Source organism: Salmo trutta, chromosome 4 (genome assembly GCF_901001165.1).
Source record: "Salmo trutta chromosome 4, fSalTru1.1, whole genome shotgun sequence".
Classification (NCBI taxonomy): Eukaryota; Metazoa; Chordata; class Actinopteri; order Salmoniformes; family Salmonidae; genus Salmo; species Salmo trutta.
In genome coordinates, this window is record NC_042960.1 from 219,827 (window position 1) to 242,330 (window position 22,504).

Here is a 22,504-nt window from a genome sequence, read left to right on the forward strand (position 1 = left end):
AATCTAAAATGCAATCTATCCTTGTCACCTCAACAGCATGCTGAAAACACACTAACTTAATACTTTACAAATGGCACCCTATTCCCTATATAGTGCACTACTTTTGACCAGGGCCCATAGGGATCTTTCGGGAATAGGGTGCAAATTAGAGCACAGAATCAGGCTGTAATACCTCACATACAGCGAATGTCATCAGGGAAATCCAGGATTACCAGTCCCATCCCTGTTGGGAATCCCTGGGGATAAACTACAGCTTCCTGCCCTGATGTGGTATGTATTAAAGAACATCATGGACAACAACAAGACCAGAACTCTCTCTCTAGGACATCCAATCACATGACTAAAAGAACAATAGACATCCAATCACATGACTAAAAGAACAATAGAAATCCAATCACATGACTAAAAGAACAATAGAAATCCAATCACATGACTAAAAGAACAATAGAAATCCAATCACATGACTAAAAGAACAAGAGACACCCAATCACATGACTAAAAGAACAATAGACACCCAATCACATGACTAAAAGAACAATAGACACCCAATCACATGACTAAAAGAACAATAGACACCCAATCACATGACTAAAAGAACAATACATCTGACAAGCCCTGATTCTAAATATCTCTTCCTCCTTTTGTCCCTCTGTCTTCCTGTCCTCCCTCTCTCTCCCTAAATGAACAGATTGGTTATAAGGACTGTTTTTTCCTAGAATGTGTGTGTATGTGTGTGTGTGTGTGTGTGTGTGTGTGTGTGTGTGTAAATGCGTGTGTGTGAGCCAGAAAGTGAGTTTTGGGACAGAGGGCAATGGGTTGCTCTCTCTCTCTCTCTGTGTTTGTCAGACGGTGAGTGTTGTGACCTGTCCCACTTCTTCTCCTTCCTCCAGATGGAGCCATGGTCCTACATTATTCACACACACACACACACACACACACACACACACACACACACACACACACCTCAACAACAAAAACAAAAGGTGAAATCAGTCCCACTCATAACTTCTCTCCTGGTCATCTATAATGGAATGTAGAAATACACTACTATGATTAGAAAGTAGTGAAGCAACACCAGTGAGGACCAATCAAACTGGAGTTCAGGCCTCCACCAAGCTTTCAGAGTTTGCACTTTTGGGACTATTTCATTGCACCAGGCAAGCTCAATAAACTAATTTGCGTTCTCTCTCTTTCACGCACACACACACACACACACACGCACACGCACACACACACATAAGTTTAGCGGTGGAGTGGAGCAGCAGCTGGCTCGGAGGCGCAGCCTGTGAACTGATTGAGAGGAAGCCACGCGTTCACAGTTTCACAGCTTCCCAGCCATACAGCCTATGAGCCTTCGCCATCTGGGGCCAGGCTGGGGCCGAGCGGAGCCGAGGACGAGCGACCATGTTTTATCTATGCAGTTTAGAGTGAGAGAGCTCACATAACATATTCAATATCATTAACAGAGTCTGAGGTTTCACTCATCTCCTGTTGAAATATAACCACATTGGAGGTTGTAAAACATCCACTGTTTTCCAATCCACTGTCGATAACATTGAAATGAACATTTCACCCTGGGAATTCTGGGAATATTCTGAAATAGTCGGGGAATGTCGTGGTAATATTCTGGGAATATTGTGGTAATATTCGGGGAATGTCGTGGTAATATTCTGGGAATGTCGTGGTAATATTCGGGGAATGTCGTGGTAATATTCGGGGAATGTCGTGGTAATATTTTGGGAATGTCGTGGTAATATTCTGGGAATGTCGTGGTAATATTCTGGGAATGTCGTGGTAATATTCTGGGAATGTCGTGGCAATATTCTGGGAATGTCGTGGTAATATTCTGGGAATGTCGTGGTAATATTCTGAGAATGTTCAGGGTTGGTTTATCTCCCACCTCCACAGGGACCCAGGAGCATACAGTTACATGTTCTGAAAACACCAGACGCCGTGTCCTGTCCTGATCACAGTGGAGCAGCATGGGAAATGAATACTACACAGGAGCCATACGTACCCTGCAACCTTAATGCTGCTCACACCATGCACTTATCATGAGACAGCAGAGGAAACATGCCCTAAGATGTGTGACTGGCTGTCAGTGGTACTTTTGTGGTTTTGCTAAGGTAAGAGTCAGAGTTGATATATGGTAGGTCAATAGAGATATGATAGGTTAAAAGAGATATGGTAGGTAAATAGAGATTATGGTAGGTCAACAGATATATGGTAGGTTAACAGATATACGGTAGGTCAATAGAGATATGGTGCATCACTAGAGATATGATAGGTTAATAGAGATATGGTAGCTAAATATAGATATGGTAGGTCAATAGGTTAGATATATAATAGGTCAATAGATATATGATAGGTCAATAGAGATATGGTAGGTCAATAGAGATATGGTAGGCCAATAGAGATATGGTAGGTCAATAGAGATATGGTTGGTCAATAGGTTACAGATATGGTAGGTCAATAGAGATATGGTAAGCCAATAGAGATATGGTAGGCCAATAGAGATATGGTAGGTCAATACTGTAGGTTACAGATATGGTAGGTCAACACTGTAGGTTACAGATATGGTAGGTCAATAGAGATATGGTAAGTCAATAGAGATATGGTAGGCCAATAGAGATATGGTAGGTCAATAGAGATATGGTAGGTCAATAGTGTAGGTTACAGATATGGTAGGTCAATAGAGATATGGTAGGCCAATAGAGATATGGTAGGCCAATAGAGATATGGTAGGCCAATAGAGATATGGTAGGTCAATAGTGTAGGTTACAGATATGGTAGGTCAATACTGTAGGTTACAGATATGGTAGGGCAATACTGTAGGTTACAGATATGGTAGGTCAATAATGTAGGTTACAGATATGGTAGGTCAATACTGTAGGTTACAGATATGGTTGATCCATTGGTTAGACAGTCAGGAAAGATGGAGGAACTTACGATACAGCGGTTCTGTGTGCATGCGTGCGTGCGTGTGTGCGTGCGTGCGTGTGTGTGTATGACACAAAAAGACAGCTGCTCTGACTGATGATCCTCCAGGAAACGTTGCTGTTGTTGTAACAGCCACCTGGAGAGACAGAGAGATGGAGAACCACTGAGGGGGTGAGAGAAAGGGAGGAGAGAGACAGAGAGATGGAGAACCACTGAGGGGGTGAGAGAGAGGGAGGAGAGAGACAGAGAGATGGAGAACCACTGAGGGGGTGAGAGAGAGGGAGGAGAGAGACAGAGAGATGGAGAACCACTGAGGGGGTGAGAGAGAGGGAGGAGAGAGACAGAGAGATGGAGAACCACTGAGGGGGTGAGAAAGAGGGAGGAGAGAGACAGAGAGACGGAGAACCACTGAGGGGGTGAGAGAGAGGGAGGAGAGAGACAGAGAGACGGAGAACCACTGAGGGGGTGAGAGAGAGGGAGGAGAGAGAGAGAGACGGAGAACCACTGAGGGGGTGAGAGAGAGGGAGGAGAGAGAGAGAGACGGAGAACCACTGAGGGGGTGAGAGAGAGGGAGGAGAGAGACAGAGAGATGGAGAACCACTGAGGGGGTGAGAGAGAGGGAGGAGAGAGAGAGAGACGGAGAACCACTGAGGGGGTGAGAGAGAGGGAGGAGAGAGAGAGAGACGGAGAACCACTGAGGGGGTGAGAGAGAGGGAGGAGAGAGACAGAGAGATGGAGAACGACTGAGGGGGTGAGAAAGAGGGAGGAGAGAGACAGAGAGATGGAGAACCACTGAGGGGGTGAGAGAGAGGGAGGAGAGAGACAGAAAGGAAGGAAGCGGGAGAGAGAGAAAGAGATGCAAGTGAAAGAGACAGAGAGAGAAAGAAACAGAGGATGAGGGAGAATGAGAGAGAGAAGGTTAGGGGGAAAGGGGAGAGAGGAAGAGTGTGAGAGAGAGAGAACGTGTGAGAGAGAGAGAGAGGAAGAGAGAGGGAGTAAGTGAGAGAGAAAGTGAGAGAGAGAGAGACAGGCTCAGTGAGCACAGCCTTGCCATTGAGAAGGGTAGACGCAGGAAAACCTGGCTCCCTGTAGAGGAAAGGCTGTGCAACCACTGCACAACAGCAGAACCTGAGACGGAGGTGCATTTCCTGACAAAATGTCAAAAATATTCATTTCCCAAATTTCCCAAATTTGAAACCCTTATTCAAGGTTTCAAAGACCTCTCTGATGAGGATAGGCTACCCGTCCTCTTGGGGGAGGATGCAGAGAGTTGTGTGTTGGCAGCACACTACATTGCTGCCTGCCATAAGTTGAGGGACAGTGTCTGACAGACCAATCAACATGCACGTCCTCTACTGTATGGCTATTGTTACTGTTGAATGTATGGTTATTTTGACCCTTGGTTATTGTTGTTACTGTTGTCCCGTTGACAATTTGGATTCTTATCATTTTCAAATTGTAAATATCCAAAGTAAGATTTGACAATATGTACATTATTACGTCATGCCAATAAAGCAAACTGAATTGAATTGAAAGACAGAGAGAGAGAGAGAGAGAGAGAGAGAGAGAGAGAGAGAGAGAGAGAGAGAGAGAGAGAGAGAGAGAGAGAGAGAGAGAGAGAGAGAGAGAGAGAGAGAGAGAGAGAGAGAGAGAGAGAGAGAGAGAGAGAGAGAGAGAGAGAGAGAGAGAGAGAGAGAGAGAGAGAGAGAAGAGAATTGAGAAGAATGCAGAGCGAGCTGAAAAAGGTGAGAGGTTGAGAGAGCAAGAGAAAATATGTGAGGGGACGGGGAGAGAGGAGCAACACATCACACTCCAAGATTACATTTTGGTGTTGGGAAAGCGAGTCAAGCCCTCTGGAGCGGCAAAATGAAAACAAGGATACACGGGGAGGGAGGGAGGGAGGGAGGCAGGGAGGGAGGGAGAGAGGGAGAGACGGAGAGAGAAAGAGAGAGATGGAGAGAGAAAGAGAGAGGAGGGGATACAGTGAGGGCTGCGGGTTTCTAAGTAGATGAATAATATCATGGAGTATAATATACAGCTATGGATAAGCATGGGTCTGCATCCAAATTTACTTCAACTCACTGACCCATCCAAAAAACAGACTGACAGACACACACACACACACACACACACACACACACACACACACACACACACACACACACACACACACACACACACACGGAGACACGTTTCCACACGTCTATGATCTGAAACAGTGTGAGGCCCAGTTCTACCAGTATACAGAGAGAGAGAGACTCACCACGTCTATGATCTGTAACAGTGTGAAGCCCAGTTCTACCAGTATACAGAGAGAGAGAGACTCACCACGTCTATGATCTGTAACAGTGTGAAGCCCAGTTCCACCAGTATACAGAGAGAGAGACTCACCACGTCTATGATCTGTAACAGTGTGAAGCCCAGTTCCACCAGTATACAGAGAGAGAGAGACTCACCACGTCTATGATCTGTAACAGTGTGAAGCCCAGTTCCACCAGTATACAGAGAGAGAGACTCACCACGTCTATGATCTGTAACAGTGTGAAGCCCAGTTCCACCAGTATACAGAGAGAGACACTCACCACGTCTATGATCTGTAACAGTGTGAAGCCCAGTTCCACCAGTATACAGAGAGAGAGACTCACCACGTCTATGATCTGTAACAGTGTGAAGCCCAGTTCCACCAGTATACAGAGAGAGAGACTCATCACGTCTATGATCTGTAACAGTGTGAAGCCCAGTTCTACCAGTATACAGAGAGAGAGAGACTCACCACGTCTATGATCTGTAACAGTGTGAAGCCCAGTTCTACCAGTATACAGAGAGAGACTCACCACGTCTATGATCTGTAACAGTGTGAAGCCCAGTTCTACCAGTATACAGAGAGACTCACCACGTCTATGATCTGTAACAGTGTGAGGCCCAGTTCTACCAGTATACAGAGAGAGAGAGACTCACCACGTCTATGATCTGTAACAGTGTGAAGCCCAGTTCCACCAGTATACAGAGAGAGAGAGACTCACCACGTCTATGATCTGTAACAGTGTGAAGCCCAGTTCTACCAGTATACAGAGAGACTCACCACGTCTATGATCTGTAACAGTGTGAAGCCCAGTTCTACCAGTATACAGAGAGACTCACCACGTCTATGATCTGTAACAGTGTGAAGCCCAGTTCCACCAGTATACAGAGAGAGACTCACCACGTCTATGATCTGTAACAGTGTGAAGCCCAGTTCCACCAGTATACAGAGAGAGAGAGACTCACCACGTCTATGATCTGTAACAGTGTGAAGCCCAGTTCTACCAGTATACAGAGAGACTCACCACGTCTATGATCTGTAACAGTGTGAAGCCCAGTTCCACCAGTATAGGAGCTGAGTCGTTGAACACTGGTCTCTCCAGACGGTTATAGTTAGTCAACAGATCCTTGTACAGCTTCCGCTGGTACTGACCACCAACACAACCTGATGGACAAAGAGATGGAGAGAGAGAGGAAGAGAGAGATGGAGGGATGAGAGAGAGATTTAAATTGATCATCTAGAAAACCAACATAGAAACCATGAAGGATTAAAACAATCACAATTAACACCTTGTGGACCACACAGAGAGGAGAGAGAGAGGTAGAGAGAGAGGTAGAGAGAGAGAGAGAGAGAGAGAGAGAGCGAGAGAGAGAGAGAGAGAGAGAGAGAGAGAGAAAGAGAGCGGGGGGAGAGAGGGAGAGAGGTTAGATGGAGAGAATAAAGATAATTGAGAGTTGTGAGAACAAGAGCAGTAATTCACAGTATGTTCACACCATGACCAACCGTTTGCATAATATAACAGCATTCTCAATTTATTCACAGCAGCAATCCATATTGTTAATCTCAACAGCAACACCCAGAGGATAGACTTTGATTAGAATAACATTACACACCCACTCCCCATTATACACTGTTCTAAATTAACACTGGGATCTGCAATTATGTTTTACATGGAGGATTGTTGTTACTCATGTTGTATTCACTGTGGATTCAGGAAGTGGTTTACACACAATATAATGACACAGCTGGAAAAATACAGTAACATGAATTAATATTATAATGAAACAGCAGTCTGTCTGTCTGCCTGTCTCTCTGTCTGTCTGTCTGTCTGTCTGCCTGTCTCTTTGTCTGCCTGTCTCTCTGTCTGTCTGTCTCTCTGTCTGTCTGCCTGTCTCTCTGTCTGTCTGTCTGTCTGTCTGTCTGTCTGTCTGTCTGTCTGTCTGTCTGTCTGTCTGTCTGTCTGTCTGTCTGTCTGTCTGCCTGTCACTCTGTCTGTCTGTCTGTCTGTCTGCCTGCCTCTCTGTCTGTCTGTCTGTCTGTCTGTCTGTCTGTCTGTCTGTCTGTCTCTCTCTCTCTCACAATATCCCTCTTTTTCTCCATCTCTCTCGGTTAAACACTTCAACGACAATAACATATGTGGTCCCACTGGTGAAATCATCATCATCATCATCATCATCATCCTCACCATCATTTTCATCATCTATTTTTTACCAACTACAAAGCTATGTTTCTGGTTGTTTGGCCAACTAATTGACGATTCCACTTTCTCACTTTCTCCTCTAACATCAAGCCACTGGAGTCGTATTGACCAGTGAAGTTGTCACGTCCTGACCATAGAGAGCTCGTATTTTTCTATGGTAGAGTAGGTCAGGGCGCGACTGGGGGGGTTTTGTCTAGTTTACATTTTCTATGTTGTGTTCTACTTTCTTTTTTCTATGTTGGGGTTGTCGTATGATTCCAATTAGAGGCAGCTGGTCATCGTTGTCTCTAATTGAGGATCATATTTAAGTAGTTGTTTTCCCCACTTGTGTTTGTGGGATATTATTTTGAGTCAGTGCATGTTGCACCTCTTCGTCACGGTTTGTTGTTTTGTTTATAGTATGTCTTGCATAGTTTCACATATAAATAAAGATGTGGAACGACACCCACGCTGCGCCGTGGTCTCCTTCATATGAGGAACGTGACAGAAGTGATGCTCTGATGAGGTTAAAGAGACACATCAATAGATAGTAGAGCTCCATGTCAATGAATCAGTGACTCTGACATGTCGGCACGACGCGAAGATTAAACACACGGACGAGGATAAACATGCACACACCCCCATGGAATATGATCTTCCAAGCTCTGACATGGTCAATGACGGAGTAGAAACAAGGAGAGGAAGCCACTCCTGACTATTGAGATGGAGACAATGATGACAGTTATTTCTAGTCTGGTTTCAGAAAATCCTCCTTTCAGGGATTCACTCTAAAACTGTGTAACTCCTCATGACTGAAAAGGCCCTGGTCTTCATCGCTCAACGTCTCCCAAATGACTTTGTTGTCTAACACACACACACACACACACACACACACACACACACACACACATGCACACACACCAGCAATTACCAAGGAGGCTAACGAAGATGAGCACGTAATTAAAGGCTTAATGGTTAATTAGCTAACGAGACCAAAATAAACCAAACAAAAGGCATTCTGCTGAAGAGGGCTGTGTCCCAAATACTACCCATTTCCCTATGTGTGAGTGTGAGAGTGAGTGTGAGAGTGAGTGAGTGAGTGAGTGAGTGAGTGAGTGAGTGAGTGAGTGAGTGAGTGAGTGAGTGTCAGTGTGAGTGTGTGCACATGCTTGAATGGAACGAGTAAGAGAGGAGAGAGAGAGGAAAGGGAGAGAACAAAAGTTGGGTTAATGAGTCAGTATATCAGAACAGCTTTAAAGAACACACATAGTATCTTTTCAGCTGAGATCCAAGATGGCCGTTCCAGGCACAGTGAGATCCAAGATGGCCGTTCCAGGCACAGTGAGATCCAAGATGGCCGTTCCAGGCACAGTGAGATCCAAGATGGCCGTTCCAGGCACAGTGAGATCCAAGATGGCCGTTCCAGGCACAGTGAGATCCAAGATGGCCGTTCCAGGCACAGTTGTTTATTGTTATTGTTTTGAGGAAATGAGCATCCAGCATTGTGGTAAAAAACATTGAAGTACATACTCTGCTGTTCTATCATGCCTGCAGTGATGTCCAAGGGAGAAAAACAGGGTTGATCGTTTGAAGTTGTTACGAGATGTCGCCAAGCCAATAGATGGCGCTGCTGTTATGTGCATCCGAGTGTGATACTATATAGTACTAGTGAACCAAGTTACCATTACTTACTATGCACTGAATGGAGCTGTATGCATGTTACAGTGATGACTTTCTAATCAACAATACCTTGGTCTTGTAGAGAACAAACAGCACACACAGAAGTAACATCTTTGCTGTTGTAATATCACAAACGGACGTGGCACTTTCCTCACTATGGATTGCAGCTTTAAACACTTGTACCAGAACAGAATTATGCTAATCTTTCCTTCCAAAGACAAAAAAAAAGTGAACAATAAACATTATATCTTTGATGTCTTCTTCTCCATGGCAACAGGAAACAGACCTGACCTCTGAGGGGTATGGTAGGTCAATCTCAGGTTTCTTTTTCAATCTCTCTATTTTTATTCATCTCTTCACAACTACGAGCTACACAAGGAAATGTCTGCTTCCCAAATTGCACTTTATTCCCTATTTAGTGCACTACTTTAGACCAGGGCCCATGGGGGAATAGGGTGCCATTTGGGACGCAGACGGACACTAGTAGGTTGGGCTGTGTTTGTCTGTGAGGGTCAAACTGAGGCTAACACACACAGGGACTGCTTCCCAAATGGCACTCTAGTCCCTATATAGTGCACTACCATTGACCAAGGGCAGGCCTATAGTGTGCCGTGTAGGGAATAGGCTTCTATTTGGGAAGCAGCCCAGTGTTTCTTCAACACAGCGGTGCCGTTGGGCCAGACGGCACCAGAGACTTCTGTTAAAAGCTTCTTCCACAGAGCATTTTAACAGGTTCAGTAGTGTGTGTGTGTGTGTGTGTGTGTATATCTTCATCAGCAGCTTGCATGACTTGTTTAAGTGCATCAGGACCTAAAAAGGCAAGGTGCTCTTATTATTAGAATGGGAGTCAGTGTGAGTCCATCTATCTACACGGGTTCAGCAGTGTGAGTCCATCTATCTACACGGGTTCAGCAGTGTGAGTCCATCTATCTACACAGGTTCAGCAGTGTGAGTCCATCTATCTACACGGGTTCAGCAGTGTGAGTCCATCTATCTACACGGGTTCAGCAGTGTGAGTCCATCTATCTACACAGGTTCAGCAGTGTGAGTCCATCTATCTACACGGGTTCAGCAGTGTGAGTCCATCTATCTACACAGGTTCAGCAGTGTGAGTCCATCTATCTACACAGGTTCAGCAGTGTGAGTCCATCTATCTACACGGGTTCAGCAGTGTGAGTCCATCTATCTACACGGGTTCAGCAGTGTGAGTCCATCTATCTACACAGGTTCAGCAGTGTGAGTCCATCTATCTACACGGGTTCAGCAGTGTGAGTCCATCTATCTACACGGGTTCAGCAGTGTGAGTCCATCTATCTACACGGGTTCAGCAGTGTGAGTCCATCTATCTACACGGGTTCAGCAGTGTGAGTTCATCTATCTACACGGGTTCAGCAGTGTGAGTCCATCTATCTACACGGGTTCAGCAGTGTGAGTCCATCTATCTACACGGGTTCAGCAGTGTGAGTCCATCTATCTACACGGGTTCAGCAGTGTGAGTCCATCTATCTACACGGGTTCAGCAGTGTGAGTCCATCTATCTACACAGGTTCAGCAGTGTGAGTCCATCTATCTACACAGGTTCAGCAGTGTGAGTCCATCTATCTACACGGGTTCAGCAGTGTGAGTCCATCTATCTACACGGGTTCAGCAGTGTGAGTCCATCTATCTACACGGGTTCAGCAGTGTGAGTCCATCTATCTACACGGGTTCAGCAGTGTGAGTCCATCTATCTACACAGGTTCAGCAGTGTGAGTCCATCTATCTACACGGGTTCAGCAGTGTGAGTCCATCTATCTACACGGGTTCAGCAGTGTGAGTCCATCTATCTACACGGGTTCAGCAGTGTGAGTTCATCTATCTACACGGGTTCAGCAGTGTGAGTCCATCTATCTACACGGGTTCAGCAGTGTGAGTCCATCTATCTACACAGGTTCAGCAGTGTGAGTCCATCTATCTACACGGGTTCAGCAGTGTGAGTCCATCTATCTACACGGGTTCAGCAGTGTGAGTCCATCTATCTACACGGGTTCAGCAGTGTGAGTCCATCTATCTACACGGGTTCAGCAGTGTGAGTCCGTCTATCTACACAGGTTCAGCAGTGTGTGCGTAGACAGTGTGTAATGCTATGTAATATGGCATGTGTATATGATAAAATAGTATGTCAAATGAATAGTATGTAAAAGTGTATGTGTGGTCTTGTTCTTCTATCCTTGTGGGGACCAAAAATGGCCACAATTCCCCACAAGAATAATAAAACAAGGCAAATTCTCCCTCATGGGGACTTTTCCCACATCCCCATGAGGACAAAGTTAATTTTAAGATTAGGGGTTAAGTTTAGGGTTAGAATTAGGGTTAGGGGTTAGAATTAGGGTTAGGGGATAGAATTAGGGTTAGGGGATAGAATTAGGGTTAGAATTAGGGTTAGAATTAGGGTTAGTGGTTAGGTTTAGGAGTTAGGTGTAGGGTTAGGTAAAATAGGATTTTGAATGTAAATTAATTTTAGGTCCCCACAAGGATAGAAGAACATAACGTGTGTGTGTGTGTGTGTAGAATACATGTCATATAGTTAAGGATTGTTACATGCGGCCTGTCTTTCTGTGCACACAATGACATACTTTTCCCTATAGAGCCCTTTGACATGAATGCTTTCACGCCGTTGAAGCCTGTTACTAAGGATTATTATACCCACACAGACAAGACCTTACAAGGTCTAATCAGCCATTATGGAAACACAAGCACACTGTTATATCATGCAACATCTCAAGTAACAGGATGAAGGCCACATTCATTCACCCAATAAAACTGTCTTGTCTGATGATTGGAAAGATGTCTTATCGTCTTATATCATCTTTGTAACGACCTGTTCTTTAATGATACTTCATCACAGAAGACGTTCTGATGATAATGAACTGAATTTATGTCCCTCCTTTCATCTAGGTCCAGTGGTGGAAAAAGTAACCAGTCGTCATACTGAGTGAAAGTAAAGATACCGTAATAGAAAGTGACTCACGTAAAAAAGTGAGTCACCCAGTAAAATACTATTTGAGTAAAAGTATTTTCTTTTAAATATACTTAAGTATCACAGGTAAATGTAATTGCTAAAATATACTTAAGTATCAAAAGTTAAAGTAAAAGTTTAAATCATTTCAAATTCCTTATATTAAGCAAACCAGACAGCACCATTTTCTTGTTATTTTAATGTACAGATAGCCAGGGGGCACAGTCCAACACTCAGACCTCATTTACAAACCAAGCATATGTGCTTAGTGAGTCCGTCAGATCAGAGGCAGGATGGATGACCTTATCTCTTGATAAGTGAGTGAATTTTACTATTTTCCTGTCCTAGGAAAATGTATGGAGTAAAACGTACATCATTTTCTTTAGGAATGTAGTGAAGTAAAAGTTGAAAAAAATATATATAGTAGGCCTCCCTAGAAGTGCAGCGGTCTAAGGCACTGCATCACAGTGGTCTAAGGCAGCGGTCTAAGGCACTGCATCACAGCGGTCTAAGGCACTGCATCACAGCGGTCTAAGGCAGCGGTCTAAGGCACTGCATCACAGCGGTCTAAGGCAGCGGTCTAAGGCACTGCATCACAGCGGTCTAAGGCACTGCATCACAGCGGTCTAAGGCAGCGGTCTAAGGCACTGCATCACAGCGGTCTAAGGCAGCGGTCTAAGGCAGCGGTCTAAGGCACTGCATCACAGCGGTCTAAGGCAGCGGTCTAAGGCAGCGGTCTAAGGCACTGCATCACAGCGGTCTAAGGCAGCGGTCTAAGGCAGCGGTCTAAGGCAGCGGTCTAAGACAGAGGTCTAAGACAGAGGTCTAAGGCACTGCATCACAGCGGTCTAAGGCAGCGGTCTAAGGCACTGCATCACAGCGGTCTAAGGCAGCGGTCTAAGGCACTGCATCACAGCGGTCTAAGGCACTGCATCACAGCGGTCTAAGGCAGCGGTCTAAGGCACTGCATCACAGCGGTCTAAGGCAGCGGTCTAAGGCAGCGGTCTAAGGCACTGCATCACAGCGGTCTAAGGCAGCGGTCTAAGGCAGCGGTCTAAGGCACTGCATCACAGCGGTCTAAGGCAGCGGTCTAAGGCAGCGGTCTAAGGCAGCGGTCTAAGGCAGCGGTCTAAGACAGAGGTCTAAGGCACTGCATCACAGCGGTCTAAGGCAGCGGTCTAAGGCACTGCATCACAGCGGTCTAAGGCAGTGGTCTAAGGCACTGCATCACAGCCTTAGCTGCGTTACTACATATCCTGGTCCCATACCGGACTGTGTTGCAGTTGGCTGCGACCTGGAAACCCCTGAGGCGACACAAAATTGTCTCAGCGTCATCTGGGTTAGGGAAGGGTTTGGGATGTCCTTGTCCCGTAGTGCTCTAGCGAGTCCTGTGGCGGGCCGGGAACATGCAGGCTGACCCGGTTGCCAGTTGGACGGTGTTTCCTCCGACACATTGGTGAGGCTGGCTTCCGGGTTAAGCGTACCAAGTGTCAAGAAGCAGGAGGACGCACGGCTCTCGACCTTTCGCCTCTCCCGAGTCCCGAGTCGGGAGTTGCAGCGATCGGACAAGACTGTAACTACCAATTGGATATGACGAAAAAGGGTTAAAAAATGTTTTTATAATAATAAATAAATGTATATACAGTATATATATATATATACACACATTTAAAGTACAGATACACCCCCAAAGAACTTAAGTAGTACTTTCAAGTATTTTTACACCACTGCCTAGGCCCTATGTCTCAGATCACGGTGTATTATGGGATGTACCTCAGCCCAATCTATCCCATTATACTTGTCAATATTGTAGCGAAGTCAGTCCAGACCAGGGCTTGAACCTGGGACCTTGAGATTGTCAACCCAGCACCTTACTATAGCTGTAACGCCAAGAGATCTGAACCTCTTGGCTAGGTCGCTAGGTGTTGGGTCAAGGTCGCTACTATATTCAGAGAACACGTATTGAAAAGTACATTAGATGAATACAGGATTAGCTTGAATACACACATTTGCTGTCATAAATAAATGAATAACCATGACCTTGTCTGGATTAAAGCAACATCCTAGACTGTTCTAGGGAACCAGATTGAATCAGAGAGTAACAGGAAATCCTGTCTCTTTGTTAATATTAAATCACCTAATGTGATTTCTGTGAAAGTCTGAGGGCGTCCCAAATTGCACCTAGTCAAAAGTAGTGCACTATTAATGGAATAGGGGGCCTTTTCGGATGCAGCCTTTGGACGTTTGTTGTGTACTTCAGAGATGAAAATCCCTGGCTCATAACCAGGTCATAAAGGCAAAAAAATAGGGCAGGATTATACACTGGTGGGCCCCGTCCCAAATGGCACCCTATTGGCCCATAGAGCTCTGTTCAAAAACAGTGCACTATGTAGCGAATAGGATGCTATTTGGGACGCAGATATATACTGTAACGTAATATAACCAGGGACCTAGTTTAGGATTCCTCCCCTTTCCCCCATCTCTTCACCTCCTCCTTCCCCCATCTCTTCTCCTCCTCCTTCCCCCATCTCTTCTCCTCCTCCTTCCCCCATCTCTTCTCCTCCTCCTTCCCCCATCTCTTCTCCTCCTCCTTCCCCCATCTCTCCTCCTCCTCCTTCCCCCATCTCTTCTCCTCCTCCTACTATCACCTCATGGTGACATCATTTCACAATGTTTATTACATGAACCAATCCACCATCAGAGACCAACCAACATAGCCAAGGAACTACAAAACAATCACCTACAACAAATGGCTCCCGTCTCTCAGTTTCACTGCATTAGGTTCCCTTCATAACTCCAATGGCCATACGAGAGAACCGTCTTAGATCAACACCATTCAGTTGTGTTGTACTAAAATATTTCATTGGGCACGAGGCTATTGTTACGATGAAGCAGCCAGTTTAAGTGCACTGCTGCCTTCCAAAACAATCTAAACAGGCAAATGTTACAGCGTCAACGATCATCTGTGATATGTTATTCCCTAGATGTTTCCATTCTGTCAGATGATGATAGTTGTTGATGGTAGTGAAATCAGATGGAGAATACATTCTTTACCCAACCACATTCTAAATGCAATCACCATGGTTACGTCTAGACAGGCCAACCGCTGAACTAAATGACAATCTACAAGATACATGTTCTGTTCATTCACCAGACCTCATGTTTCAGGCTTGGCACAGTGTAAAATGTACATACACGACCGCAATGAATTCCATTATCCAGAATCACACTCATTTGTCTCCAGAATGTCAACATGAAAGATTGCCACTCGCATCTAGGGAAATCACGCCTTGACATTCTCCGTCTAACAAACAGGGGTTGCTATGATGTGGTGGGCCGACCACCTTTGATAAAGCACTATGTCATACAAGAGTTGATCAACTATAGACCAGCGATGTAAATGCCAGCCTGGCTATTACTGACATAAAGGTGCCTTTTGAGACGCAGTCATAGACAGGGTGTTGTTGGGATGCGTCATCCTCTCACAGGGCCAGGAGTGTTTCCACACCACATGACCTGATAAATAGCATGTAACTGGGGCCCAGAGGTTTTACCAGGTCCGGGCACATAGCCTAGTCCCAGTTCCATTTGTGACAACTCTTGTATACAGTACTTTTGGAAAGTATTCAGACCCCTTGACTTTTTCCATATTTTGTTACGTTACAGCCTTATTCTAAAATGGATAAAATCTTTTTTTTTCAGCAATCTACACACAATAGCACATAATGACAAAGATAAAACAGGTTTTCAAATTTTTTGCAAATGTATTAAAAATAGAAAAAAGAAATACATTATTTACATAAGTATTCAGGCCCTTTGCTATGAGACTCAAAATTGAGCTCAGGTGCATCCTGTTTCCATTGATCATCCTTGAGATGTGTCTACAACTTGATTGGAGCCAACCTGTGGTAAATTCAATTGATTGGACATGATTTGGAAAGGCACACACCTGTCTATATAAGGTCCCAGAGTTGACAGTGCATGTCAGAGCAAAAACCAAGCCATTAGGTCGAAAGAATTGTCCGTAGAGCTCAGAGACAGGATTTTGTTGAGGCACAGATCTGGGGAAGGGTACCAAAACCTTTCTGCAGCATTGAAGGTCCTCAAGAACACAGTGGCCTCCATTATTCTTAAATGGAAGAAGTTTGGAACCACCAAGACTCTTCCTAAAGCTGGCCGCCCAGCCAAACTGTGCAATTGGTTGAGAAGTGCCTTGGTCAGGGAGGTGACCAAGAACCCGATGGTCACTCTGACAGAGCTCTAGAGTTCCTCTGTGGAGATGGGAGAACCTTCCTGAAGGACAGCCATCTCTGCAGCACTCCACCAATCAGGCCTTTACGGTAGAGTGGCCAGACAGAAGCCACTCCTCAGTAAAAGGCACATGACAGCCCACTTGGAGTTTGTCAAAAGGCACCTAAAGACTCTCAGACCATGAGAAACAAAATTATCTGGTCTGATGAAACCAAAATTGAACTCTTTGGGCTGAATGCCAAGCGTCACGTCTGGAGGAAACCTGGCACCATCCCTACGGTGAAGCATGCTGGTGGCAGCATCATGCTGTGGGGATGTTTTTCAGCGGCAGGAACTGGGAGACTAATCAGGCTTGAGGCAAAGATGAATCGAGCAAAGTACAGACAGATCCTTGATGAAATCCTGCTCCAGAGCGAGGTTCACCTTCCAACAGGACAACGACTCTAAGCACACAGCCAAGAAAAGCAGAAGTGGCTTCGGGACAAGTCGCTGTATGTCCTTGAGAGCACAGCCAGAGCCCAGACTTGAACCCGATCGAACATGTCTGGAGAGACCTGAAAATAGCTGTGCAGCAACGCTCCTCATCCAACCTGACAGAGCTTGAGAGGATCTAAAGGGAAGAATGGGAGAAACTCCCCAAATACAGGAATGCCAAGCTGGTAGAGTCATACCCAAGAAGACTTGAGGCTGTCATCGCTGTCAAAGGTGCTTCAACAAAGTATTGAGTAAAAGGTATGAATACTTATGTAAGTTTTCTATTTTTAATACATTTGCAAACATTTCTAAAAAACAGTTTTTGCTTTGTCCCTAAGGGGTATTGTGTGTAGATTGATGAGGGGGAAAAAAACAATTGAATACATTTTAGAATAAGTCTGTAAAGCAACAAAATGTGGAAAAGGTCAAGGGGTCTGGATACTTTCTGAATGCACTGTATGTCATTGTCACACCAAACAAACTGAGTGTTAAGGAGTTAACAATATACTGTAGCAGAAGCAGATATGGGAGTCAGGATACATATGGGAAGTGTATGGGGTTCATTGCTGTGTCAACCTCTTATAATAACACATTGTATGGCTCAGCTAAAACACCATAACATGAGCCATACATGTTCAACATCACGGTTTAACTGACCCTTTACATGTCATATCCAAGACACACACACACCACATCTGTCTAAAGCCCTGAGGCCAGTCACTAAGCTGAGATATTTCCATCTAAATTAAATCCATCACAGATCTCTCAGAGGTCAGAGGTTACGGGTTAAACCCAAGCAGCTTTTCATCACTGACGGGGAATATACAACCACCAGAGATTCCAGGATACCAGTTTGGGCTTCCCTCCATCCTAGAAAGTATTGCGTAACCTCTTTACAGTGTGTTGTTTTACACAACAACAAAAAGCAAGGGACACCATTGTGACTAAAAGACCAACTCGACATGTTTCAAATCCCCACAAGTAGAGGCTCAGAGAAGACCACCCTATAAACCTGCTATTAACTTCTGTAGTTCTTTCTTTTCATTGACTAACAAAACAGAGAACAGAACAACACCATTAGAACTATTCTGATGAGAATCTCTTAAAAATGGTTCCAGAATCTCATTGTAAAAAACTAATTTCAGAATCAGATATCACCAGGGAGAGCCAAACCAGGAAATATGTTCCAAATGGCACCCTATTCCCTATATAGTGCAGTACTTTAGACCAGAACCCTTTAGGACCTATGGGCCCTTGTCAAAAGTAGTGCACTATAAAGGAAATAGGGTTCCATTTGGTATGCAGACAAGCTCAGAACGGGAACCAATAACAAGGGGGTGGGGTCACAGACATTAAGAAGAACCAATAACAAGGGGGTGGGGTCACAGACATTAAGAAGAACCAATAACAAGGGGGTGGGGTCACAGACAATAAGAAGAACCAATAACAAGGGGGTGGGGTCACAGACATTAAGAAGAACCAATAACAAGGGGGTGGGGTCACAGACATTAAGAAGAACCAATAACAAGGGGGTGGGGTCACAGACATTAAGAAGAACCAATAACAAGGGGGTGGGGTCACAGACATTAAGAAGAACCAATAACAAGGGGGTGGGGTCACAGACATTAAGAAGAACCAATAACAAGGGGGTGGGGTCACAGACAATAAGAAGAACCAATAACAAGGGGGTGGGGTCACAGACATTAAGAAGAACCAATAACAAGGGGTGGGGTCACAGACATTAAGAAGAACCAATAACAAGGGGGTGGGGTCACAGACATTAAGAAGAACCAATAACAAGGGGGCGGGGTCACAGACATTAAGAAGAACCAATAACAAGGGGGTGGGGTCACAAACATTAAGAAGAACCAATAACAAGGGGGCGGGGTCACAGACATTAAGAAGAACCAATAACAAGGGGGTGGGGTCACAAACAATAAGAAGAACCAATAACAAGGGGGTGGGGTCACAAACAATAAGAAGAACCAATAACAAGGGGGTGGGGTCACAGACAATAAGAAGAACCAATAACAAGGGGGTGGGGTCACAGACATTAAGAATATCAATAACAAGGGGGTGGGGTCACAGACATTAAGAAGAACCAATAACAAGGGGGTGGGGTCACAGACATTAAGAAGAACCAATAACAAGGGGGTGGGGTCACAAACATTAAGAAGAACCAATAACAAGGGGGTGGGGTCACAGACATTAAGAAGAACCAATAACAAGGGGGTGGGGTCACAGACATTAAGAAGAACCAATAACAAGGGGGTGGGGTCACAGACAATAAGAAGAACCAATAACAAGGGGGCGGGGTCACAGACATTAAGAAGAACCAATAACAAGGGGGTGGGGTCACAGACAATAAGAAGAACCAATAACAAGGGGGTGGGGTCACAGACAATAAGAAGAACCAATAACAAGGGGGTGGGGTCACAGACATTAAGAAGAACCAATAACAAGGGGGTGGGGTCACAAACATTAAGAAGAACCAATAACAAGGGGGTGGGGTCACAGACAATAAGAAGAACCAATAACAAGGGGGTGGGGTCACAAACATTAAGAAGAACCAATAACAAGGGGGTGGGGTCACAGACAATAAGAAGAACCAATAACAAGGGGGTGGGGTCACAGACAATAAGAAGAACCAATATCAAGGGGGTGGGGTCACAGACATTAAGAAGAACCAATAACAAGGGGGTGGGGTCACAGACAATAAGAAGAACCAATAACAAGGGGGCGGGGTCACAGACAATAAGAAGAACCAATAACAAAGGGGTGGGGTCACAGACAATAAGAAGAACCAATAACAAGGGGGTGGGGTCACAGACATTAAGAAGAACCAATAACAAGGGGGTGGGGTCACAGACATTAAGAAGAACCAATAACAAGGGGGTGGGGTCACAGACATTAAGAACAACCAATAACAAGGGGGTGGGGTCACAGACATTAAGAACAACCAATAACAAGGGGGCGGGGTCACAGACAATAAGAAGAACCAATAACAAGGGGGCGGGGTCACAGACATTAAGAAGAACCAATAACAAGGGGGTGGGGTCACAGACATTAAGAACAACCAATAACAAGGGGGTGGGGTCACAAACATTAAGAAGAACCAATAACAAGGGGGTGGGGTCACAGACATTAAGAAGAACCAATAACAAGGGGGTGGGGTCACAAACATTAAGAAGAACCAATAACAAGGGGGTGGGGTCACAGACATTAAGAACAACCAATAACAAGGGGGTGGGGTCACAGACATTAAGAAGAACCAATAACAAGGGGGTGGGGTCACAGACATTAAGAAGAACCAATAACAAGGGGGTGGGGTCACAAACATTAAGAAGAACCAATAACAAGGGGGTGGGGTCACAGACATTAAGAAGAACCAATAACAAGGGGGTGGGGTCACAAACATTAAGAAGAACCAATAACAAGGGGGTGGGGTCACAGACATTAAGAAGAACCAATAACAAGGGGGTGGGGTCACAGACATTAAGAAGAACCAATAACAAGGGGGTGGGGTCACAAACATTAAGAAGAACCAATAACAAGGGGGTGGGGTCACAGACAATAAGAAGAACCAATAACAAGGGGGTGGGGTCACAGACATTAAGAAGAACCAATAACAAGGGGGTGGGGTCACAAACATTAAGAAGAACCAATAACAAGGGGGTGGGGTCACAGACATTAAGAAGAACCAATAACAAGGGGGTGGGGTCACAGACAATAAGAAGAACCAATAACAAGGGGGCGGGGTCACAGACATTAAGAAGAACCAATAACAAGGGGGTGGGGTCACAGACAATAAGAAGAACCAATAACAAGGGGGTGGGGTCACAGACAATAAGAAGAACCAATAACAAGGGGGTGGGGTCACAGACATTAAGAAGAACCAATAACAAGGGGGTGGGGTCACAGACATTAAGAAGAACCAATAACAAGGGGGTGGGGTCACAGACATTAAGAAGAACCAATAACAAGGGGGTGGGGTCACAAACATTAAGAAGAACCAATAACAAAGGGGTGGGGTCACAGACAATAAGAAGAACCAATAACAAGGGGGTGGGGTCACAAACAATAAGAAGAACCAATAACAAGGGGGTGGGGTCACAGACAATAAGAAGAACCAATATCAAGGGGGTGGGGTCACAGACATTAAGAAGAACCAATAACAAGGGGGTGGGGTCACAGACAATAAGAAGAACCAATAACAAGGGGGTGGGGTCACAGACATTAAGAAGAACCAATAACAAGGGGGTGGGGTCACAGACATTAAGAAGAACCAATAACAAGGGGGTGGGGTCACAGACAATAAGAAGAACCAATAACAAGGGGGTGGGGTCACAAACATTAAGAAGAACCAATAACAAGGGGGTGGGGTCACAGACAATAAGAAGAACCAATAACAAGGGGGTGGGGTCACAGACAATAAGAAGAACCAATAACAAGGGGGTGGGGTCACAGACAATAAGAAGAACCAATAACAAGGGGGTGGGGTCACAGACATTAAGAAGAACCAATAACAAGGGGGCGGGGTCACAGACAATAAGAAGAACCAATAACAAGGGGGTGGGGTCACAGACAATAAGAAGAACCAATAACAAGGGGGTGGGGTCACAGACATTAAGAAGAACCAATAACAAGGGGGTGGGGTCACAGACATTAAGAAGAACCAATAACAAGGGGGTGGGGTCACAGACATTAAGAAGAACCAATAACAAGGGGGTGGGGTCACAGACATTAAGAACAACCAATAACAAGGGGGTGGGGTCACAGACATTAAGAACAACCAATAACAAGGGGGTGGGGTCACAGACAATAAGAACAACCAATAACAAGGGGGCGGGGTCACAGACATTAAGAAGAACCAATAACAAGGGGGCGGGGTCACAGACATTAAGAACAACCAATAACAAGGGGGTGGGGTCACAGACATTAAGAAGAACCAATAACAAGGGGGTGGGGTCACAGACATTAAGAAGAACCAATAACAAGGGGGTGGGGTCACAGACATTAAGAAGAACCAATAACAAGGGGGTGGGGTCACAGACATTAAGAAGAACCAATAACAAGGGGGTGGGGTCACAAACATTAAGAAGAACCAATAACAAGGGGGTGGGGTCACAGACATTAAGAAGAACCAATAACAAGGGGGTGGGGTCACAGACATTAAGAAGAACCAATAACAAGGGGGTGGGGTCACAAACATTAAGAAGAACCAATAACAAGGGGGTGGGGTCACAGACATTAAGAAGAACCAATAACAAGGGGGTGGGGTCACAGACATTAAGAAGAACCAATAACAAGGGGGTGGGGTCACAGACATTAAGAAGAACCAATAACAAGGGGGTGGGGTCACAGACATTAAGAAGAACCAATAACAAGGGGGTGGGGTCACAGACAATAAGAAGAACCAATAACAAGGGGGTGGGGTCACAGACATTAAGAACCAATAACAAGGGGGCGGGGTCACAAACATTAAGAATATCAATAACAAGGGGGTGGGGTCACAGACATTAAGAATATCAATAACAAGGGGGTGGGGTCACAGACATTAAGAAGAACCAATAACAAGGGGGTGGGGTCACAGACATTAAGAAGAACCAATAACAAGGGGGTGGGGTCACAAACATTAAGAAGAACCAATAACAAGGGGGTGGGGTCACAGACATTAAGA

The 22,504-nt window shown here is 45.1% G+C and overlaps 1 protein-coding gene across 3 annotated transcripts in view; it reads right to left on the reverse strand.

Moving 5' to 3' along the window:
* The window catches only part of LOC115191635 (neuronal acetylcholine receptor subunit alpha-7-like), a 53,571-nt gene that overhangs the window by 26,443 nt on the left and 4,624 nt on the right, over positions 1 to 22,504 (reverse strand). Inside the window, exon 2 of one of the 3 annotated variants that reach the window (XM_029749426.1) lies at positions 6,267 to 6,406. In XM_029749426.1, coding sequence (XP_029605286.1) covers positions 6,267 to 6,406 — 140 coding nt within the window. Of the gene's footprint in view, positions 1 to 5,203; positions 5,234 to 5,268; positions 5,304 to 6,266; positions 6,407 to 22,504 lie in introns of those variants that run through there. The other 2 variants (XM_029749428.1, XM_029749427.1) reach the window with 2 other exon arrangements.